Source organism: Mustela nivalis (genome assembly GCF_964662115.1).
Source record: "Mustela nivalis genome assembly, chromosome: 7".
Taxonomy (NCBI): Eukaryota; Metazoa; Chordata; class Mammalia; order Carnivora; family Mustelidae; genus Mustela; species Mustela nivalis.
In genome coordinates this window covers 7,642,934-7,665,683 of record NC_139026.1, presented here as the reverse complement: position 1 = coordinate 7,665,683, position 22,750 = coordinate 7,642,934, and the positions used below count along the sequence as shown (strand labels likewise).

General features: G+C 54.9%; 1 protein-coding gene across 17 annotated transcripts in view; it reads right to left on the bottom strand.

Moving 5' to 3' along the window:
• MRTFA (myocardin related transcription factor A) overlaps nt 1-22,750 on the bottom strand; it is a 191,227-nt gene that overhangs the window by 4,510 nt on the left and 163,967 nt on the right. For 10 of the 17 annotated variants that reach the window (XM_082739948.1, XM_082739951.1, XM_082739952.1 and 7 more), the window contains 10 exons: nt 13,467-13,522; nt 11,014-11,089; nt 9,976-10,137; nt 6,392-6,567; nt 5,790-5,921; nt 3,984-4,237; nt 3,641-3,812; nt 1,537-2,541; nt 509-670; nt 128-188 (listed from right to left, as the gene is read on the bottom strand). In XM_082739948.1, the coding sequence (XP_082596074.1) occupies nt 128-188; nt 509-670; nt 1,537-2,541; nt 3,641-3,812; nt 3,984-4,237; nt 5,790-5,921; nt 6,392-6,567; nt 9,976-10,137; nt 11,014-11,089; nt 13,467-13,522 (2,256 nt within the window). Of the gene's footprint in view, nt 1-127; nt 189-508; nt 671-1,536; nt 2,542-3,640; nt 3,813-3,983; nt 4,238-5,789; nt 5,922-6,391; nt 6,568-9,975; nt 10,138-11,013; nt 11,090-13,466; nt 13,523-20,440; nt 20,463-22,750 lie in introns of those variants that run through there. The other 7 variants (XM_082739957.1, XM_082739956.1, XM_082739955.1 and 4 more) reach the window with 2 other exon arrangements.

The window sequence follows — 22,750 nt, the reverse complement described above, 5'->3', positions numbered from 1 at the left end:
GACGCGTTCCGTGACGGAACAGAAAGCAACACATGGAGCAGCCAGGGCTGAATGCAACCCACGGGGCAAGGAGGAGGTTGGCTGGGGAGTCGGCGCAGGGAGTCGGCGCAGGGAGTCCGCGCTTTACCTCCGCTCTGAATAAGAATGTCAAACAGGTCGTCCATCTGCTGGCTGGAGGAACCGTTCTCCTGTAGAGCAGAGGGGGAAGAAAGATGAAAATCTAGAACAGGAGGCCCCCAGCCAGGCTCAGGGCAGAGCCCCTCACTTCCATCCTAGAGCTGAGAGCCGGACCCGCAGAGCCCACTGGCGGGCTTGTGAGGCTCCCAGAGCTCGCTCCTCGGTCGGGCCCGACTCTGGCCCACCTGCCCGTAATGCCCCCTCCACCCGCCCGGCCTGGCAAGGCCTCCTCTGCCCCCGTTTTCCAGCTGGCTTGGTGGGGGTCGGGGGATGGGGGAAGCCCAGCCCAGCAGCCTAGGTGAACGCCCACCCTGGCCAGGCCTCCGTCTACCTTCTTCACCTGCTGTCTGGGCTGCTGGCTCACGGCTTCCTCATAGCCGGGCGGCTCCTTCTTCAGCAGTAAAGCCGAGGTCCCAAAGAGGGGCTGTGATGGCTGCTCTAGGTCCATTTGGGCGGGCGGGCCAGGGGCTGGAGAGCCAGGCTGGGACGAGGGCTGGACGGGAGAACGGGCAGAGAACCGGTGGTTCGGATGAGGGAAGCAGGCCCGGGGCCCAGCACATTCCAGGGAAGCAAGGCGGGAGGCGCCCAGCTTCTGGGCCAGGACAACCTGCTGCGGCACTGGCTTTTAGGAAGCTTCCATGGAAGCCACTGAGGAAGAAGGGATCCGGGCTGGGGGAGGCCCTGCCGACCGCCGACGCTAGAGAGGACAGGGCGGGCATGTGGCTGCCTGGGTTTGGTACAAGGCACATGGGACAGGGAGGGGTGCTGGGTCCACTGTCCCCTCCCCTCCCTTCCTGCTGGAGGCTGCTCAAGGGCCATGGTCTCCCATCCTGAGGTGCCCAGTTCCTGTCACAGTCCACTGTCCCCTCCTCCAGCCCCGAGCTCTGCAGGGCCGAGAGGCCACACGAAGCCTAAAGTAGCCTCACCCCTGGCCCAGGCTGGGCAGAGGGCCTGGGCTGTGAGGGTGGCAGCAGCAGGGAGTCAACTGCCAATGATGCTGGGCTGGGGACAGCTGGCCTCTCCCCGCCCCCATGGGGCCTGGCCCACCCCCCACGGCGCGAAGGCAGGCCTGGGTGGCAGCTGCCGGGGGGCTCCTCCGCCCGGGCCCAGAGATGGGCAGACCCCGATGGCTCCGCTTCACCAGCGCGGGGCCTCTGGCGGCTCCCTCCATCCTCCCGACCCTTTCCCGGTCCCCTGGTCGCACGCGGAGGGCGAGCGCTCCCTCCGGAGGACTGAGTGGAAGGGGACGGAAGCGAGCACAGCCTGCCCAACCCTGGGGCGGCCCGGTTGACGGGGCTGTCACCCTCAGCGTCCTCACGCTCCCCTGCGGCCGCTGCCCCCCCCCCCACACCCAGGTACCTGCTGGGGGCTCCCGCTGGCCAGGCCGGGGCTGTCCGCGTTCTTATTGGTCACGGTGAGGACAAGGTGGGTCCCTGCGGAGTCAGTGACGAGGGTGGGAGGCGGGACCCCCTTGATGAGGCCGGGGCCCTGGGGGCCCAGAAGCAGCTGCGGAGCAGGGGCTGGCTCGGGCTCCGGCGGCGCGGCTTCTTGCTTCACTACCACGGCCGGGGGCGCCGGGGGACAAGTGTCTGTGTGGTGGGCAGCGGGGGCCGCCAGGCTGGGGCTGAAGGGGTGAACGGGCCCCGGGGGCTGCCGGCTCAGCTGGCAGCTGGAGAAGCTGTTCTCCTGCTTGACGGGGGCGCCCCGCGGGCGGGGGGCCGGGGCCGGCTGCTGGGCCCGCTTCTCCTGCTCCAGCTGCAGCCGCAGCCACTCCACGAGCTGCTGCTTCTGGCGCAGCATGCGCGTCAGCTCCTCGATCTGCTTGTCCTTCTCCTGCAGCATCTGGTCCTTGTCCCGGCCCTCGAGCTCGGCCCGCACCCCGGGGCTCAGGCAGCAGGAGCCGGCCCGGGGACTCTCCTCCTTCACCAGGATCTGCAGCGGCGAGGCCTGCAGGGTGAGCTGGGTCAGCGGCGAGGTCACCATCTCGCCGAAGGCATCCCCGGGCGTGGAGTTCTCGTCGCCGGTGCTGAGCAGGGAGCGCTCCGAGGGGGTGGGAGACACGGGGGGCGTGGAGCCCGTGCTGCCGAACTTCACCACGCCGTTGCCGGTCACCGTGGCCACCACCACCTCGGCTGGGGCCAGGCCTGTGGCCACCAGGGCAGGCCCCGTGCTTAGGCGGGCAGCCGGGAAAGCGACCACTACCTCCCCAGCCTTGGGCAGGATGGAGGGGGTGGCAGGGCCCTTGGGGGCTCCCGGGGCAGGGCCGACTTGCTCCTGGTATGCACGCAGACGCTCGATCAGGTCCGTCTTGGTGCCTGAGACGGGCAGTGACCTCAGCTTTAGCTCCTGCTTCAGCTCTGCCACCTGCAAGGGGTGAGAGTCAGGGGGGCAGGGCGACGGGGACAACTGGGTCTAGGCAGGAGGGCAGCCCCGGGGGGTGGGACATGTACACCCTGAGCCCGGCCTCCTCCCTCTCCCGGTCCTCACCACAGGAGGGGCCTGCCTGGAATGCCTGCCCCCCGTACCCCACCCTGCTCTGGGCATGACATAGCCTCAGCTGTCCCCAGCCCCAGCATGACAACTGGTGCTCGAGTACTTAAATACTTAATTGAATCAACCGGATTTTATGGATGAGAAACCCAAGCTCGCAAAAGTCAAAGAATTTCAGGACCCCCGCTAGCGAGCAGTGGAGCCGGACGTTAGCCCCGGTCTGATGGGCTCTGAAGCCGCATCCGGCCACCCGCACAGGGGCTGCGCCTTGCTGGGGTCGGAGCCTGACTCAGCGGGGGTCCGTCTGCTCCGGAGCACAAACACTCCCAGGAGAACTTGCTCTGTTCCACCTTCTGCCTGGAGCAGAAAAAACAGGCCACGCGCCGGACATGACCCACCCTCCAAGGCCACAGGACCTGAGCAGGGTCCGTGCCCCAAGAATGGGCCATTCTTTTCCCGAGGAGATGTAGCAGATTCAGTGGGCGTTAGTGGACGAAGTGGAAATGGAAAAGTTTGGGGAGCCGAAGCGGACAGCCCCAAGTGGGACTCCTGACCACCAACAGCCAAGCTCTGCGACCTCAGGCAAGCCCCTCAGCCCTCAACACTCCGCTTGCTCGCCCTTCAGCAGGGGTGACACTCCTGTGTCTATGCTGCACAGCAGACACCAAGGAAGACAAGCCATACAGACGAGGTCGGGGGGCCCCAAGGCCCGAGGCGCTGGCTGCGCGGTTGATGGTACTGACCACCATGACAAGGCAGGCGTCGTGGAGGACGGGGCCAGGCAAGCCACGGAGCAGGCTCCAGCGGCCTCTGCTGGAGGAGGCCAGAGTCCAGAGCTCGGCTCTGCCTTCCATGGCCGTGGGCCTGGCGCCGGCCGCTCTCCCTACGGACGAACACTAGGCCGGGCCCCGTGGAGATGAGGCTGCCGGCGGCCCCCGCGGGAAGGGGACGCGGGAAGGGGGTGCCCATCTACCTTCATGTCATCCAGGTTGGCGGGCAGGGCTCCCGGCTTGCCGCTCAGCGAGGTGCTGTTCTGCCGCGCCAGCCCGCAGGGCCCCGGAGCACCTGAGCTGGAGCCGCTACTGGGGGCGGAGAGGCTGCGTATTGGGGGGGCCCCGGCGCTTCCAGGGGCCTCGCCGGCGGGCCTGCAAAGAAAAGGCAGGTGTGAGCCCCGGCCGGCAGCACTCTCGGGGAAGAGAGGGGTGCGGGGCAGGCGGATTCAGACCAAAGGGCCCTTAAAGATCTGGGGTTCACCCGCCCGGGCCTGGCACCGGCCGCTCAGGGCGCCTCCGGGCGGGCGCGGCGGGGGCGCGTACTTGGGCGGTGCGGGCAGGATGGTCTGGTAGTTGTAGTGCTGCTGCTGTTGCTGGTTGAGGATCTGCAGCTGCAGGAAGAGCTGCTGCTGCTGCAGGATCCGTGCGTAGGACGAGTCCATGGGGGGCGCCCCCTTGTCCTGCTTCTGGTCCGGGGGGATGTACTGGTGGTACTTGAGCTTCTTCACCTTTGGCTTCAGCTCCTTGGCTTTCTTGCTGCGCTGCGACTTCTCGCTGGCAGACTTGGGTTGGCTTTGCTGGGGACACAGGAGACGGGGGCGGGGGGCGCCATCAGAGGGCAGTGAGGGGCTTCTCAGAAGGCCCCCGACCTCTGCCCAGCTTGGTGCCACTCTCCGCTCCCGGGCGGCTCCTCCAGCAGCAGCGGCCTCGTCAGCGCCCACGGGAGTGCCAGGGACGGGGGGTGCGCAGCTGACGGGGGTTGGGGGGGCACCGTGCGCAGCCCCACTGACTTAAAAGAGGCTCTAGCCCAGAGAGAAAAATCGAGCAAATGCCACTGTCATCATGGCCTGGAGCAAAGCGTGGACAGGATGAGGCAGCAGCAGCCGACTGGCGGGATCCTGCCCTCCGCAGCGGCAGCTCAGGGCCCTGGCGGGGCCGCGCCGCAGAGGCCAAGGCGTTACCCAGAACAGAGGAAGGGTCCACGATCTAGTCACACCAGTCTCTCAAACACGCAGTGCTCAAAGAAGGGCACCAGTTGTGTGACAAGGAGCAGAGCTGAGGAAGGATTCTGGGGGCAAACACTCGGACCTCGGTGGCCAACCATGAACACACCAGAGAGGCCGAGAGGGGCCGTGGTGAAGGAGGGCCTGGGCACCGGGACCCCAGCGCGGCTCACGGCCTCCTCTGGGACGGGGGAGCTACAAAACCTGAAGTTTCCTGCCAGCAGCAGGGCCTCAGGGCCTCACAGAGATGGTGCAAACAGGGAAGGCCTGGGGGTGGGGGTGCCACCCAGAGGGGCACCAGGGAGCCCCACAAACACAGAGGCAGCAGCCCGAGGCCCCCGGGAGGCTTGGCTCCAGCAAGGGAAGGGGAGCCAGGATGGCTCCCAGGCTTCGAGCAGCCACAGAAGAGGCGCACGGCTGGCTGGAGACCCTCAGCCAGGCGAGGGTCTGTGTCGGGGGCCAAGTCCCAGAGACCCTGGAGGCAGGCGGCGGGGGGCCCTGGGCACTGGGCCTTGGTGCTGCTGCACTTAATTCACCTCAGTGCCCGACACAGTGTCCCCCCCACGAAGGTGGCCTCTCACGGGCTGGTGGTGAGCCCTGCCCCTCAGACGTGTTCTCTTAGACCTTGGAGGAGAATAAAAAATGCCCAGGGGCACCCGGCTGGCTCCGTCCCATCTTGGAGTTCAAAGTTCAAGCTCCACATTGGGTGCAGAGATTCCCCAAAATAAAATCTTTCAAAAAACAAAATGCCCGAAGTGGCCTTCCTGTGACCTCAGGCCCATCATGTCCCTTCTTGGTTGCGTCCCTCACAGAGCAGACTACGACTGCCACCCGGGGTCGGTGGACCAGAGGCGGTGGACCGGGGGTGGTTTCACGGGGGACAGTGGAGCAAGAGCCAGGAGGGCCCATCCAGATCCAGGCCCGCCACGCCCAGTAAGCAGTGGCGTGTGACAGCCGCAGAGAGAGGAGAAACTCCCACTTCCCTCAGTGACCTTCGCCAGTCCCCGACCCGGGGGGACACATGCACCCCACTCCCTGCAGCTGTCCCCTGCACTGGGACAAGGTCACAGCAGGGCCTGGAAGGGCCCTGGAAGGGGAGGGAGGGCAGCCGGCTGGAGACCTGTACCTTAATGAGCGTGGGGGTGGCCTTGGCCGCGGGGGCTGCGGTTCCGTTGGTGAGGCTGGGAGGCAGAGGCGGCTGCTCTGCCAGGAAAAGTGTTTCTCCGGATTCCGGGCCCAATGGGAGTTGAGACACAACCTGACAGAGGAGGAGGTGGCGTGGCCCCATCAGGCAGGATGGGGCCGCAGGTGTCTCCCCCAGCACCGGCACTGCTGGCGGGGAAGCGGGGGGAGCAGGTGGTGCAAATGGTGGGCAAAGACCAGGGGAGGTGAGAGGAGCAGCCCGGGGAGGGGGGCAGGGCAGAGGGAACGGGAACACGGAGACACAGAGGGCAGGGAACAGGTCACTGAACTGTTCGAAGGAGAAGTGAGCAGGTCTGGGTGGTGCAGGCACAGGCCAGGGAGCCTCAGGGATCTCACTGGGAGGCAGCCCCAGGCAGGCGGGCTGACTAAGGCACAGGGCCCACTGCCAACAGCTCCGGGACCCAACAGCCGAGGCAACACCCCGGAGTCCCCGCCCCACCTGGCCCAGGTGAGACCTCGCTCTGGGCAGCTCCAGCAAGTCTGGGCCCTCGGGGAGCAGGGAGAGCATCAGAGGGGCGAGCTCACCTGAGGAGGGGATACAGAGGTGGCACTGGGCAGTGGCTCGCTGGCTCGGGCTTCCAAGGGCGACGGCACGGAGCCCTGGGATTCATGGCTGGCAGGCTGCTCAGGGGATAAGGCGTCGCTGCTGTCCTCGTCGAAGGAAGAGCTGTCCGCTACTTTCGGGTAGTTCACCTGGCCCACTGAAAGCCAAAGCCGGCGTAAGACTCCTCCCCCAGCCAGGCCTGTCCCAGCAAGGTGCCTGCCCTGTCCGCCCCCACCTCCACTCCAGTGAGGCAGACAGGAGAAACCCCAGCAGCTGACCTGCTTGCTGGGTCCAAAAGAGCTCCAGGAAAGCCCCTCACGACCCGGAAACACAGGCAGGAGAGCGCTAGCTACCATGCTGTCCAAGTGCTGCCTCGTCTTTGACTCTACACTGTGTCCCATCCTCAGAGTCAAGTTCCACGCTCCCTCCCTGTAGCCTGTAACCTCCACTATCTCATCTAGATGTTTCCCTGCTGTTAAAGGCACTTCATGTCCATCCTATGGTGGCACAAACTCTCCTCTTCCCTCAGAGGCTCGTGGACCCAGCAGCCAAGGCTCAAAGGGACCAACAGCCCGAGCGCCCGGCTCCTCTCCAGGCTGCCTCAACCCCCTGAAAAGCAGGGACAGGCTAAGGGCCTCCAGGAAAAGGTACGCCTCCCCGGAGAGGTGGAACAGGGTTACTGGACTAGTGGTGACTTCCTTTTAGTGGCCTGTGGCTCCTGGATATCGAAGGCCCAGCAGCGGCAGCCACCAGAAGGAGACCCATCCCGCTGGCTCCAAGTGCCCTGCCCTGCTGCACGGCCAGGGTCCTGGCGGAGGCCAGGCCAGGAGGGAGGAGCAGGACAGCCAGGGCCCCAGTGTGGACATCCCAGGTCACAAAAGGAAGGACAGACAAGTAGGATATTTCAAAACATTACATCACAACCACCCGCACGGCACTGCTGGGGTAAGAAGTTCTGCCTGGGGCCTGCTGTTCACACGGGAGGAGTGGAGGCGGGGGTCAAGGCCAAGGTTAGCTGTCTGAGGCACCTGGGGAAATCCACAGCGGTGAGAGGACCGTGAAAAGGGAACGAGAACAACCAGGAACTCTCCCAGCAGACTCTTCCTCTCCAGAGCCACGACCCGAGGCTCCTCCCTCCCCTGGGACCAGGGAAGGACAAATCTGGGCTCGAACCTGCACTAGCCAGCAGTGGCAAGGGCGCCAGTCACGCCCACTGCCAGGGCTGGCTCCCACACTCCCTCTCCTCCGTCCTGTCAGGGGCCGCGCACGCAGCGCGTGGGGGGCATGGAGCGCCGTGACTGCCGTGTAGCCCAGGCCGCTGACACATCTGGGTTCTCCCGGCATCTCGTCCTCCCAGCAAGATGTGCCACTGGAGGTGCCACCGGGCCCTTTATACACGGCTCCCAGCAGGGGTGCTGGAATCTGGGACAGCGGGGCTCCTCCTCTGGCCTCTCCCCAGAGCGCAGTCCAGCCGGAGGCAGCGGCCGGCCAGCGGCCCAGCAGAGTCCATCTCTCTCCCTACTATGACCGGCTTCAGGCCAGGGGCAGGCTGGGAGAGACAGGGTCCCTGCCCTCTGATTTTGGTCCAGTCCCCTCTGCTCAAGGGAGACACAGACTCTGTGGAGATGCTCAGGGCAGACTTTTTGGAGAAGGGGCCTTGACGCGAATCTCCAGATCCGCTGGGGTGGCCTGGAGGCACGGGCGGTGGTGTGCTGTGGGCGGCTGTGGGGACCGTGCGGGTAAGACAGCGGGAGGTCGGCCTCTGCGAAGCCCCCCTCCTGCCCCCATCTTTACCAGGGCTTAGGACCGCCTCGGCCCCCTCCCCTTCTCCTCCTCCTCAGACCTGGCCGAGTCTCTCCCCTCCCAGGACCCATCTCCTCCTCTGCCTCCTGCCTCTCGGCCACAAACCTGCACCTCTCCTGGCCTCCTTCGCAGACACGATCTCCCTCGTTCTTCCTGATCCCCTCCCTTCTTGAACAAACGGCCGCATCTGCTGTCACCACCTACTCGCTCCCCAACCCGCAGGATCTGGCTTTGGCAGGCAAATGCTCCTGTCCCTCAGGTCACTAAGGGTTAACAGCTGCTTACCGAACTAGCTTACACCCCCTCCTCAAATAAGCCCCGCTCTGCTGCACCTCTAGGCCACTGTCCACACAGTCCCCTCTGCCTGGAATGTCCTTCTGTACCTTCTCCACTGGGCAAGGTGGAGCGCACACGTGTCCTACCGTCTGCCCGACTTCTCCGGGCCTTCCCACCATACCCGTCTCTGAGAGAAGCCTGCGCGGGCCAGGCTCGCACTGTACCTGACACACCATTACCCCACGCCCTCACCACAGCGCCTGTCCCCTGGTCCGTAACGAACAAGACTGCTGACGGCAGCAGCCCTTCTGTGAGTCCCTCCAGACGCCCAGGACCTCCGGGCCCTTTATACCCATTATAGCCCGTGGGCCTGCAGCCTGTCCCGTGAGCCAGGTGACTCAGCCACTAGGTCACAGGACCGTGGCCTTCTCATTACACAGCGCTGGCATCTGACCAGGAGCCAGGCTCAGAAATCGCATGTTCCTACGACAGTCTTCTTGCATCAGACTGAATTCTTGGAGGGCAGCGTCATACCATGTTCATCTTTGTAAACTGCGTGACTTCACACAGGGCCTGGCGCCATGCCGACTCTCACAGTCTGGGTGGCTGAAGAGTCCAGAACTGACTTTGGCCTAAACACAGGCCCGACATTAGGGGCTGCTATGGAATTCAGTGAGGACCAGAGCAGGAGAACACGGAGACGTGGTGGGATGAACGCCGGGCGAAGCTGGGAGCTAGGAGGGCTATGGGCCCAACTGGCAGAGCGGCTGTCAGGGCACACTGGCTTCCTCCCACAGCGCAGAGGCCCGAGAAACCAAAGCCCCCTCTGACCCTGAGCTCACAGCCCAACTTGGCCTGCTCTGGGGTCTGTGGTTCCCCCGCCTGGTGCTCTGCCCAGAAGATCTAACTCCTTACACTGGAGGGAGCAGGTGAGCCTCATGGCGACCTCCCAGGGGCAGGAACGCACAGCCTTGCCCAGGTCCAGGTCTTAGAAGACATGCTTGTACTAACAATGACCAAAATCCTAAGGAATCAGGTCCGAACACCTACCTGTAGCACACAAGGCCCTGGCACGTCCTGGACTCTGCCCACCTCCCACCTCCTTCCAGCTCCGTGCCCAGGCTGCCCCTCGCCCTGAGAGGCTCCCCATCCCTGGAGCCCACAGTGGACTTGAATTCCAACTCATCCTGCAGCCCCAGTCCTGGCTGTCATCTCTCCCGAACCACCCCCCTGGCAGGGCTGGGATGGGGACCCTCCTCTGTGTGCCCAGAGCAGTAGGGGATCCATCTGGGACAGCTATTGCCTCTGGCATGGTCCTTGAGGCCGCTGGGACTGTCCCAAGCGAACACAACCTGCTTCTCAGGCTCTCACACTGTGCGCCTCAGTTCCCCGAGGTGAAGCAGGAGGTCAAGCAGCGAGAAGCCCAGAGCCCCTTCCTCCTGCATCGAGCCTGCACGTCCACTCAGGGTGCCTGGGGCCTCCTCACCAATGATGGCTTCTTTCAAGCTGGACTCCACAGGCAGAATGTTCTTCTCAACCAGCTCCATGGGGCCCGGCCTCTGTGCAATCTTCTCGTTGAGATCATCAGCCAGTCTGGCTCTCTTCAGCTTTAGCTGCTTGGCCTGGAGGGAAGGCTCGGCCGAGGTCTCTGCCCGTGGGAGAGAATGGAGTGCAGGAGGATGTAGGAATGGACCTGGCTCTACCCTGGGAACTCCAGAGCAGCTCTCCTTCCCTCTGGGGAAGGAGCAGAAGCCATCAGGATGCAGAGAGTGTCCCAGGCAGAGAAGAGCGGCCCAGCCTTAAGTTCTACAGAAGGGGCCCTGGCTGCAGACAGAGCGTGGGCACAGCCAGTCAAGGTCACTGGGCACGGGGGCTACAGAGCGGAAAGCCAGCAGATGATGGAGCCCTCCTCGCCCTCCCTCAAGCCTTCTTGGTTACGAAGGCAATTCAGTCCCTGCTCTGGGTCTCAGTGTCTCTGTCTACACGATGCAGGGCTCAGACTAAGGAAGTTCTCCTCCAGACTCAAAGCTGAGTCAAAACTAAAAACGACTGGATATGTTCACACTGCTTTCAGCAGCCAAAACAGTTCCTTCCTTAGAACGTGGACAGAAGTGTGCGCCTGGCCAGGCGGACACACCCAGGACACGCTCACTCGGGTGTCGCAGGTGCTCACGTGAATGCCGAATGGATGTGAGAGTGAGGGAGTGGATGAACACAGAAAGGAACTGCATTTTCAGAAGATTCTGGAGAAAAGGCTTTCATACCAAGGGATGACAAGATCCAGGGCCACCACGTGGCTAGAGTTGAGAAAGGGCAAGGCAACCCAAGAGAATGTGACTGTGCTGCTCTGGAAATCTGCAGAACCAGTGTGGCAACATGGCTCTGCTGTTCTACGGTGTAAAAGGCCTGGCTTATGCATTGTGCACAGAAATGGGAGCGGTAAGGAAGGGGGACAAAGAAATGTGGGGGATGCGTGGTGGAAGCAGCAAGGGCATGGGGAGAAAGCAGTCCCAACCTCACATACCTTCCAAAATATGCATCCTGACCAGCTCCGATCTCTCCGGCCGGGAACGAATCTTCCGTTTCAGATAGTCCTCTGTCTACAGAAAAAACATACCAAGAGGATCTCAAATCCAGGATACAAGTTATGACATGGATCCTCTGTGGGCTCCCCCCGCCCCCCCATCTTAGCCTGGAGCTGCCAAGGTTCGGAGGCAAGGGGAGGTCTGGGGGCACTGCATCTACTCCCAGTGCACCTGCCTACCCACCCCTCTCCCGTCAAGAATATTCGTTTCTCTGAGGCTGAATTACTAAAGTGTTTCTTAAAAATCTACTACGTGTACTATCATAAAAGTAATACAGGTTCATTAAGGAAAATGTAGAAAACTACAGGTAAAACAATAATAAAAAATTCAATCACTCACTGTATTTTGGGATATTTATTTCTAATCATTCTTCCATGCAGATGTCTCATTTTGCAGAGTTGTAATCATAGTGAACATAATTTTGTATCTTGTTCAAAAACTGTAATGTATGATATCACTAGCATTTTCCATTCATTCTGAATGGCTGCCCAACAGAATACTAATTCTGATACATGGTGTCATGGGTGTAGTTCCTCCAAGTCCAATGCCCTCGTTTCTGCATTTCTGAGACGCCAGGCGAACTGAAGCGTCCACTGACCAGTCTCAGCGCCAGCCCACTGCTGGAACACCCAAGAGGCCCCAAGTCCGTCTGACTCCAGAGTCTGTGGCTCTTAACTACAGCACCAGAATTTTTCAAACCACAGGTCAAGACCACGAGTAGGTCAAAGCCAGCACAGAACAGGACAGGACAAGGTAGACTAGTGTTGAGCAGAAAATAACAAGCCAGAGCGCACTGCCTGTGGGTACAGTAAAGCCCGGGCGCTCGCCTGCTGCCTCGGAGCCCTGACCGGGCAGTGTGGAGCCCTGCAGGGGACAGCTTTGCGTCTGTCACTCTGTCCCACCTGCAAAGGGCACTGGGACTGCCACAGCAGCTGCAGAAGATGGCAGAACAGGAGTCGGACACCACAGGTCTTCCCAGGCATCAGAGGGAGCCGTGTTTTTTAAGCCACCCGACATTCTGAACTGTGGACAAGCTAGAATGCAGCACTAATTAAGAAAATTGAGTCTAGGGCGCCTGGGTGGCTCAGTGGGTTAAGCCGCTGCCTTCGGCTCAGGTCATGATCTCAGGGTCCTGGGATCGAGTCCTGCATGGGGCTCTCTGCTTAGCAGGGAACCTACTTCCTCCTCTCTCTCTCTCTGCCTGCGTCTCTGCCTACTTGTGATCTCTCTCTGTCAAATAAATAAATAAAATCTTTAAAAAAAAAAAAAAGAAAATTGAGTCTCAGCTTTGTCACTTACTAGCTGGACAACTGAGTTAACTTCTCCCAGGTGCAACTACGAAATGAAGAGAAGAGAACCTAATCCCTAAGACCCAAGTGAGCAGAACCAGGAGAACGATATCAATTGGCATGTGGAAGTAATCGGTAAGTAAAAGCGGTTCGACCGAGCTTGTTAGCTCCTTGCCGACTCGCGAAGCAGGCCAGGTAACGGCACCAAGTCTTACAGCTGGGTCTGGGGCCCAGACGAGGCCCCCCGCCCCATATTCTCCACTCCTCCCAGTAACTACACCAGTGCAGCTTGTTATTGCTTTGGTTCCTCATTCTTCCCACTTACTCTAGGAATCATAATTTTCCTTAGAAATTTTAGAGAAATAAAATAAGAAAGACAGAAAAATGTCTCACAAGTAAGTATTTCAGTCTCTGCAAGAGCTGTGGGTCTTAGGGAGCCTGACCTGTATGGTCCTCTACTAGGGAGGTTCTCTTTCCTTGTCTTTTATGTAAAAGAAAAAAGTGAAGGGAGCGGAGGGGAAGCATGTCTGGCGACTTCCCCATCTCTGCCCACACTGGGCAGCAGAATATCCCCCTGAGGCCCCTGAAGGAACTGAAACCAAGGGGGGGGGCAAGGCAGCAGGCCAGGTGCTGTAGCAGGAACCGGGGCTCAAACTGGGGGCTCAGCTTCTGCATTCACTGCCTCCAGTGGACACTGGCTACTCAGGGCACATGGAAACTGGTGAGGTTTCTTGCCCCTCGGAATGCCCTTCCTAGAGAGGCATAGGCACAGCAGCCGAGGATGTGGAAGACCAGTCCTCAGCAGGCTTTCCCGTGGCTGGTGTTCGCGCCCCGACATCTATAAAAGGGCAGGTGGGATGAAAGATGGGAACAGACCAGCGGTCTCCAAAGCAACAGAAGGGAGGACTACTGATACACCCTTAAATGCAGAAAAGGAGCAATCTTGATCCCGTATCTCTTCATGCTGTGCGACGGCAGGGGTGGGGACGGAACAGAAAAAGGCAGCACTGTGTGTCTGGAACTGAGGTGTGGGCTGGCTGGAAGGAACACACCAGCCATGGATGCACTGGGCTCTGCAGGCCCTCGGGGAAGAAAGGCCTTACCCTGGCCCTCTCCAAGCTCCTTCTCTGTTCATGAAACGCAGCTGGACTTTTCAAAGCTGTTGGGAAAAGAATCATAAAACAATTACTTTTATGAAGCATCATGTGTACAGCTATAATTTACACTGGAGAAAGCATCTTAATTCAAGTTAATTTTAGCAACACCAGATCTTATCAGCGGAAGTGAAGAAGAACATGGCACCTGAGTAAGCACGTATCTTTCACGGTTCAGCTACCCCCATTACAACAGTTTTGGTTAGTTCATTCCTAATGAGAACAGTCACTGCCTACGCTCGGGCTCTATAAAGTGCACAAATGGAATGCAACGTAAAAAAATATCCTGGACCCAATACTTGGCCATTAGCTGCATAATCCTTATTGACTGGTCAACCCTCCAAGAATTGCGCTGGGCCCCAGCTCACTCTGGTAAAGACAGGGACACAGACAGGACCACGGCTGTATGTTGGGTTCACCTTACTTTTTCGACCTAATTCGGAATCATGAAGTGACCAAACTTCCACCAGAAAGACCTACGTCTGCTTGGATGCCATTTCCTCCTTCACTTCAGCTAATATAACAGCGCTGCTAAAATTACCTTAAATTTCATCTCTGAGGGCTAAAAGAACTTCACAGTAAGTGTATGGCTGACCCCGGTGCACACAACCAGCAGCTGACAGGAAGGGCTCCCTACAGACCCTGAAGCCTACCACTACACAGACCATAGCTCTTGAGGCAGCAAACCAGACCAAACCGGGACCAAATCTCAAATGCGGCACAATGAAGAGAGTTTTGTATCAAACACTTGGCTATAAAGACAAAGGATGAACTGGGACACCATGAGGGTGAGAGGGAAAAAGGCCTGACTCACTTCAAGTAGGGAACAAGAGCAATAAGAGAGAAATTTACAAGACAGTGGTCAGTTTCACTTCTGCTGCCCTAGAATTTCAGAACAGCTGTGAAACTGTGTGTGGAGGTGACTTCTGATAGGCTGCTGGCTGTGGTAGGAGCACAGGGGAGACGCTAAAAGTAGCAAAAGCACAGATATGACCTATCCTGCCTGCTGTGCTTCCTCCCCCGTCCACTCCTGGGGGTTGGGCCTCAGCAACCACAGTCCCAGCAGAAAGATCTAAATGTCCCAGCACTCCTTATTTAACAAACATTCTGAACTCTTAAGATGAAAAAGAATCATTTAAAACGATGAGTTGAGAGCCCTCCCTGTCTTCTAACAGCAGGGGGAGCTCTAGATTTAACAAAAAGTCTCTTAAGAAAAACCAGCATGGCCGGCCTCCCTCCCCACCTACCACAGCATTCCAAGGCATTATCCAGGCTATCTCTGCCCTAAGCTGGGGAGGTCTTGGGCAATTCAGTGGGTAACCAGACAGCTCCTGCACCTGCTTCTACTGGGTAAAGCTGGTGCACCTCTTAAAACCAGTCACCAAAAGTCCTGACATGCCAGAATCTGGGGGGAGGGTGTGACGGACCACTGTCATGGAGCAGACAGTAAATACAAAGAATCAAAGTGAAAACTCAGTGCCGGCCCCAACCCACCCCCAGCTTCCTTTCTGCCTTATTCCCCTGCACCGCACTCATCACCAGGGACACTCTTTAACTGGTTGATTGTCAGCCTCCCACGAGGACACACTCCATCAGGGCACGACTCTTTCCTTTGTTTCTGACAGAATCCCTGGTGCCTACGGAGCCCAGCACATAATTCATTCCATGAACTAATGAATATTCTGTAAGAAACGGTACAAGGTATACACTAGTGACAGCAAAGCAAGAAGGTTCTGTGGTAGAGCGCTACACCTTCTAAACTTTCACCTGAATGGCCAGAATTTGGGCTCTTATCTGGGTTCAAAACTTCACAGAAGTCCCAGATAGAAAAATCAAGGCAACTGGGATGTCTTCCTGGGTTCTCCCAATCATTACTAGGGTGACACCGGGGACTGCGTTCTGGGTCTCATTTTCCTCTTCTGTAGAGTGAGAATCTGCCTGCCTCTCAGGACTCTTGGAAGAGCTGGATGGAAGCAGAGTGCTCGGAAGCAAGCAGAGCACACACAGATGAGCGAGAAGCGCTGCTGTCATCAGATGCATCGGCATAGCTGAATCACAGGTTCGATTCCCACACACGCCTGCTAGTGTTGGTACCACAGCCACACACCTATCTAAAACCCCGGTTAGTCTGATGCCCCAACAACCTACCTTGGCTATCCCAAGGGGTAAGGCACAAATCCAATTTCTGGAACCACCCACAACGCATAGGATTTCTAGATGGAAGGGGAGTCCATCAAGGATGATGCAGCATGAAGGGGGATAAGAGGCAGGAGAAGTGGCTGTTGCATATATGACTTCCTGTTTGGTAAGGGAATTTTCACGTAACAGCAAAGGAGAAATGAGTATTTACGGAGTGCTTACTTATGTGGTCGGCCTGTCCCAGATACTGTAAACACATTATCTGATTTAATACTCCTAACGATCCCATGTGGTAGGTAATACTCCGCTTTCTAGATAAGGAGGCGCTCAAGAGGAGAGGAAAGGCCAGCGGGTGGCAGAGTTAGGATGACAACCTCACTCTACCACACCCGCCAGTACACTTCTTCCCACTCCTCTGGGTGGATTTCTTAACTTCGGAAAGGAGAGGAGGAGGACTCTGTTGGATGGGGAGGCGAGGAGGCTTCAATTACGTGGACTGCCCGAGCAAGGGCTGAGTACCGGCAATGGGAAAGGTCAGCTTGACCACAGCACTGAGCACAGCAGGTGTGAAGAGGGGTTCAAAGCGACCGCAGGCACAGAAAGCCACGGTTTGAAGCCTGGGGCTCACTGTGGAGCTTCAGGGCAGCCTTCAGCACTGATACTAGGAAACAAGTGGGAGGGGTAAGGAGAGACCAGAGGAATTTATCAGCTGCTCAGGGCCTGATCAAGAAAACCAGAAATCAGGACAAGAAAAGAATTCAAGACAGTCATTACCATTCCCACAAGACTATTTCACTTTTTAACATTATTAGCACACTGAATCCTCTTAGCAACCCACAAGGATAGGACCCTTCTTATTTTATGTGGCGGAGCTAACAGCACAGCCACCTGCGCGGTCACTCACTGAGTGGTGGGCCCCAGCCCAGCTCTAGTTCTGTCCGCCTTCTCTTCTCTGGTCTCAACCTCTGACACGCGTGCTGGTTCGTCCCAGTCCGTGAGCAGCCCATACTCGCTCTGTGCTACTCTTTCCCCATTGTTAACTCTGCTCTGAGAACAGGTCCGGCAACTTCCAGAGCTATTTCCAACAGACGAAGGGAGCTATTCCTCCTCCAGGTCGCTGTCAGGATTCCTGTAGGATGTTCCTTGGGCTCCCGTGGGGAGAGACTAGAGTTGGGGCAGCCAAGACACAGGGCTATAAAGGTAAGCCCTGGGCTTCCTGGGAGGAGTGAGTGGCAGTGTGTAGTCAAAATCACCTGGGGCTTCACAAGCCAAGTGCAACAAAGCAGAAAATAGTTTTTAAAGTTTAGGCCTCTGTTTGTGGAAAAACCCTAAAAGACTCAAAGTTAACCCATAAATGTGTGTCCGATGAGGAGGGCTACATTTGCCTCAGACCTCCATCTCCCTCCTCCTTGCTGTCTTAACAGCTTTGCCACAAGAGCCAGGATGTTACTCAGAAATTTCATTTCCCCAGAAACTCCTAGAAGGCAGTCTTTGAGAGAAGCCCCCAACCAATGCATACCGAAGAACTCCGCATGCGGCTTGTGACATGTTTGGGGTGAGGGCACTTCTTGACCCTTTACTCCCACCGTCTGGAAGCCGGTTCCACTGGGACCCTTCACTGCTTTGTGTGCTCAAAGGGAAGTGGGTGGCACGTACTGAAAGGAAAAATAACCAAGCTCCTCACGGAAATCAAATGTACAGAAGTGGCTAAGAGGTGTGACGTTCTTCATCACAGTTTCAGTTCTAGATGTGGCTATAACACCAATCTATATTCTGTTCCCTCTCTCCAATGCTCATTTTCTTCCTCTCCTTACATGTTTGCTGCCTTAACTAAATGAGGGCCTTGTGAACTAAAAAAAGAAAAACGGTTTAATTTTTCTTTAAAGATTTTATTTACTTGAGAGAGTGAGTGAGACAGAGAGCATGAGAGGGGAGAGAGGCAGAGGGAGAAGCAGACTCCCCGCTGAGCAGGGAGCCCAGTGTAGGACTCAATCCTGGGATTCCAGGATCATGACCTGAGCCAAAGGCAGCCGCTTAATCAAGTGAGCCACCCAGGTGCCCTAGTTTTAATTTTTTGAAAATTATACTGCCCTCAGCTTCCAAGGGGGAGTTCAATGCCATGCTCAGTGTGTCCACTGAACTTTGTGACCTACAGTGCAGGAGCACAGAAATCGAGCAGTCCGGATTTAATCTAGCACTTACAGAGGGAGTATAAGGACCCTTAAAAACCAACCTATAGCATCAAATTAGGACATTAAACAACCTGAGCTTTACTTAAACATGTAGGCAAGGGAAAATCTTCTGAGATCCACAAAACAGTTCCGGGAACAGCTCTGTTCTTTCCTCCCATCTCAGCAAGGACAGACAGCAGTTAGCATCAAGACTCATTTCCTCATGATCATTAGGGAGTATTTACTAAGTGCCTGTGTCAGAATGTCGCTTTATTAGGTGCTGGCATAATAAAAATGATGGTTCCCATCCTCGATAAGATACTTTTGCCAGAAGCTCACCACCAAGTCTACACTCCCAGGAACTCAAGAAGCCTATGAACACTGTACAGCTAATAGCAGTCAATGGAGTGCCACGGTCTGAGGAGACCTTCCTTCAGGAAAGCCTGCTGGATTTCTTTTGCCACTGCAGAAGCCGCAGGCAAACACACATCGGATACGTAAGTTGGGGGCTTGGGCAGGGGATGGGGTGCAGGAGATAAATGCATTTAATAACCCGGGAAGGAAATTAAAAATATAGTCACTCATCCACCCATCCAATAAACAATTCTGAAGTATTATGCTAGTCACTGAGAGTAAGGATAAACAGAGTAGGGTCCCAGCCCTCAAGGCAGTTCATGGTCTGGTTAGAGAAAAAGACAAATAATTACAACACAAGATGGAAAGATGTGTTTACAACTACAGAGGTAATTTAAAGTGCCACATAGGGGGTGCCTGGGTGGCTCAATGTGTTGAAGCCTCTGACTTGGGTTTGGGTCGTGGTCCCGGGGTCCAGGGATTGAGCCCTGCATTGGGCTCTCTGCTCAGCGGGGAGCCTGCTTCCCTCTCTCTCTGCCTGCCTCTCTGCCTACTTGTGATCTCTCTCTGTCAAATAAATAAATAAATTTTTTAAATAAATAAATAAATAAATAGATAGATAGAGTGTCACATAGGACAGAAGAGGCAAAATTCAGCCCAAGGCGAGAGTGTATGAACTGTCCAGGTAGATCTCACAGAGATGTTGTACCCAAACAAACAAAACAGAAACAACACAGATAAGAACGGAAGTTGGTGATGGAGGGGAGCACCTGGGTAGCTCAGTGGGCTAAAGCCTCTGCCTTCAGCTCGGGCCATGATCCTAGGGTCCTGAGATCGAGCCCCACATCAGGCTTTCTGCTTAGCAGGGAGCCTGGTTCCTCCTCTCTCTCTGCCTGCCTCTCTGCCTACTTGTGATCTCCGCCTGTCAAATAAATAAATAAAATCTAAAAAAAAAAAAAAAAAAAAAAAAAAGCGAGTGGGGAGGTCATCTGAGGCTAAAGAACACCCAAGAGCAGGAAGATAGAAAGGAGCACACCAAGTTCAAGGGGCTACAAGTAGTTTGATATGGTGGGACCAAGGAGGACGTCATGTGGCGACAATGAGTTTGGAAAGGAGGACAGCCCAGCCCACAAAGACCCTTCATGTGCTACTGCAGGGACTTACTTCTGCATCTGGGAAGATGGAACAGACATACTGTTCTCTACTCCTCCCACTAAGTACAACTAAAAACTCCAGATGCTATATATAAAACAAACATAAGTAGGGGTGCCTGTCTGGCTCAGTGAAGGAGCATGTGACTCTTGATCTTGGGGTTGTGAGTTCAAGCCATACAGGGGGTAGAGTTTATTTAATTAAAAAAAATAACAATAAAGCAAACCAACCTAAGTAGGTTTTGAAAGGTGAAGAGAAGAAGGCAAACTGGCTAGAGACCTTGGGACCCGAAGAACGATGCAGTGGTGAGTTCCCTGGGTTTCCTCTTTATCTCATACATCCCAGACTTGGAGCTGAAGAAACCAACAATCTGGAAACGCCAATGGAGGCAGACGAAAAAGCCGCAACAAAACCTACTCTCACTGCCCAAAGGACCAGAAAAAAGGCAAACTCACCAAACAAAACTTTTAGACAATAATCGTTCTATTCCAGACAGACACCACAACAAACACCTCATCTGCCACCAGGAGTCTAGATTCCCCCGCCTTGCAAGGCTATTATAATATAGCTCTCCAATTCCCTGCCCAAAGGTGTCAAAGAAGGCCAAGTATGAAGCTGGGGCTTTCATTCTCACCAGCCAGTAACAAATACCCTCCCCACACCCCAAGGAATAAGTGGAGACCAAACAGGGAGCCTGGACTTATAACCCACCTAGGAGAAATAAGACACCTCTCCCCTCTCTGCTGTCAGGGAAGGGCTGAAGAGACAGGACTTTCACCGTGGCTCAGGGATAACAAGGTCACCTGTACTCATTAAAAAAGAAAAAAAAAATCTAACATCGTATCATCCAAGCCCTGGATGAAGAAGAAAAAAGGTGGGTTGAAAAGTACTTAAAGAAATAAATGCTAAAAACTCCCCAAATGTGGCAAGAGACCTAAGTCTATAGATTCAAAGGATGAGCAACCTGGAAGAGAGAAACCCAAAGAAATTCATGCCAGGATACATCACAATTAAACTTGTGAAAATGAAAAACTTGAAAGCAACCAGAGGGAAAACAATTTGAATGACAGCAAATTTCTCATCAGAAACCAAGGGTGCCAGCAGAAAGTGGCATGATATTTTTCAAGTGCTATTAAGAATTGTATCTAGGGGTACCTGGGTGGCTCTGTTGGTTAAGTAACTGCCTTCAGCTCAGGTCATGATCCTGGAGTCCCGGAATCAATTCCCGCATCGGGCTCCCAGCTCTATAGGGAGTCTGCTTCTCCCTCTGACCTTCTCACTCATGCTCTCTCTCACTGTCTCTTTCTCAAATAAATAAATAAATAAATATTAAAAAAAAAAGAAAAATAAAAAGAAAAAGAAAGAAAGAAAGAAAAAAGAATTGTATCCAGAGTTGGGTGCCTGGGTGGCTCAGTGGGTTTAAAGCCTCTGCCTTCATGGCGATTCACGGACCTGTACCCTGGGGATAAAAATATATGTTTATAAAAAATTAAAAAAAAAAAAAAGCCTCGGCCTTCAGCTCAGGTCATGATCCCAGGGTCCTGGGATCAAGTCCCACATCAGGCTTTCTGCTTGGTGGGGAGCCTGCTTCCTCCTCTCTCTCTCTCTGCCTGCCTCTCTGCCTACTTGTGATCTCTGTCAAATAAATAAATACAAACTTAAAAAAAACAAACAAACAAACAAACGAAAAAGAACTGTATCCAGAGATCTGTATGTGGCCACCACATTAACCAAGGGAATGACAAAAACAGACCTGCATGGAGGGTGGGTGGGGGGTACTTCTTACTTGATGTTTTATTTTTTAAATATGTATATTTTTGTATTATCTATGCTGACCTTAGACAACTTTATTTGAATAGACTTAAAATTTTTTCTACAGCAATTTTGGATTAATATATTTTTAAAAGATTTTATTTATTTGACAGAAATCACAAGTAGGCAGAGAGGTGGGTGGCGGTGGTGAGGGGGGAAGCAGGCTCCCTGCTGGGCAGAGATCCTGATGGGAGGCTCAATGCCAGGACCCTGAGACCACGACCTGAGCTGAAGGCAGAGGCTTAACCCACTGAGCTACACAGGCACCTCTTACTTGATTTATATGAAAAAATAAAATAAGCAGAAACACAGCTGGTAATTGGGACACACTCATTCCACCCCCCCATGTCTACATGCTCCCCTTCCTTGTATCCCTTTAATTCTGAATCTATGAAACTTACAAATACACCGAGAGAACAGTGAACAGCCATGTAACTATGACCTAGACCCACCAGCTATCTTTTAGCCAGATTTGTTTTCTCTCTCCAGCATACACGCACAAGCATATACACACACGATTTTTGTTTAAAGAATTACTTGAAAGTTGCAGATACCGAGACATTTCATCCCCAAATTCCTTAATGTGCATTTCCTGAGAATAAGGACATTCTCCTATAGAACAAAAATACCTTTATCATTCTCAAGAAAATTAAGACTGATTCAATAATATAATCTAATTTACAGTCCATATTTGAATTTCCTCAGTTGCCCCCCCAAAATGTCTTTTATAATCTTTTAGATTTCCCCCCAATCTAGAATTTAGTTGAGAACATGCACCTTATTTGGTTGTTCTTCAGTCACAATCTAGAATAGTACGTCTTTGCCTTTTTTCGGTTTTTTGTGACACTAACCTGAGTATCTAAGCCATCTGTCTTGCAGAATGTCCTATATTCTGAATTTGTTTCTCATGATTAGATTTAGGTTAAAAATTTTTGGCAAGGAGACTCCAGGTGATGTGTAACTCTTGGTTTAGAAAACACTTATACCATGTTGCCCAACCACTGATGGTGCTAGAAGTTCGAAAGGTGACAGGAGATGTCTCCATCGTAAAAGTAGCACTTCCTCCTTTGTAGTTAATGTCATTTGTGGCCATGTGAAAATCCTGTTCCCTGACCATCAGTTACCTCATTGTTTCAGCATCTACTGAGGACCCCCGCCTGAAATCAATTATGACACTGGGAATGGCAAAATAGTAAGACCTGCATCTTTTCAAGATCGTGTAGTAGTGATCAAGAGGACATTGGGAAGAATCAAGTGGAATGACTGGGTGAAAGGTTATGCCATTAACCCTCTCAGACTACAGGAGGAGCAAGCTTGGGATAGGGTGGGAAACTGTTCAGTTAGGGGCATGCTGGTACAAGTTGATCATGAGACATCCTACCAAGAGATGTGCAAGTGTGTGCATGTGTGTACACGTGTGTGTGTGTGTATGTGATATCATTCAGAGATTTTCTGATAGGTTATGTAGAAACAGAAGAAAATCCTTGCCAGTGCTGAATCTTAAGAGAATCCCAGAATTTAAGTGATTCAGTTCATCACTAATGATGAAGAGAGCCCAGCAAAGGAAACAGAGGTGGCTCTCTGAGGCAGAAGAGAGCTACGCAA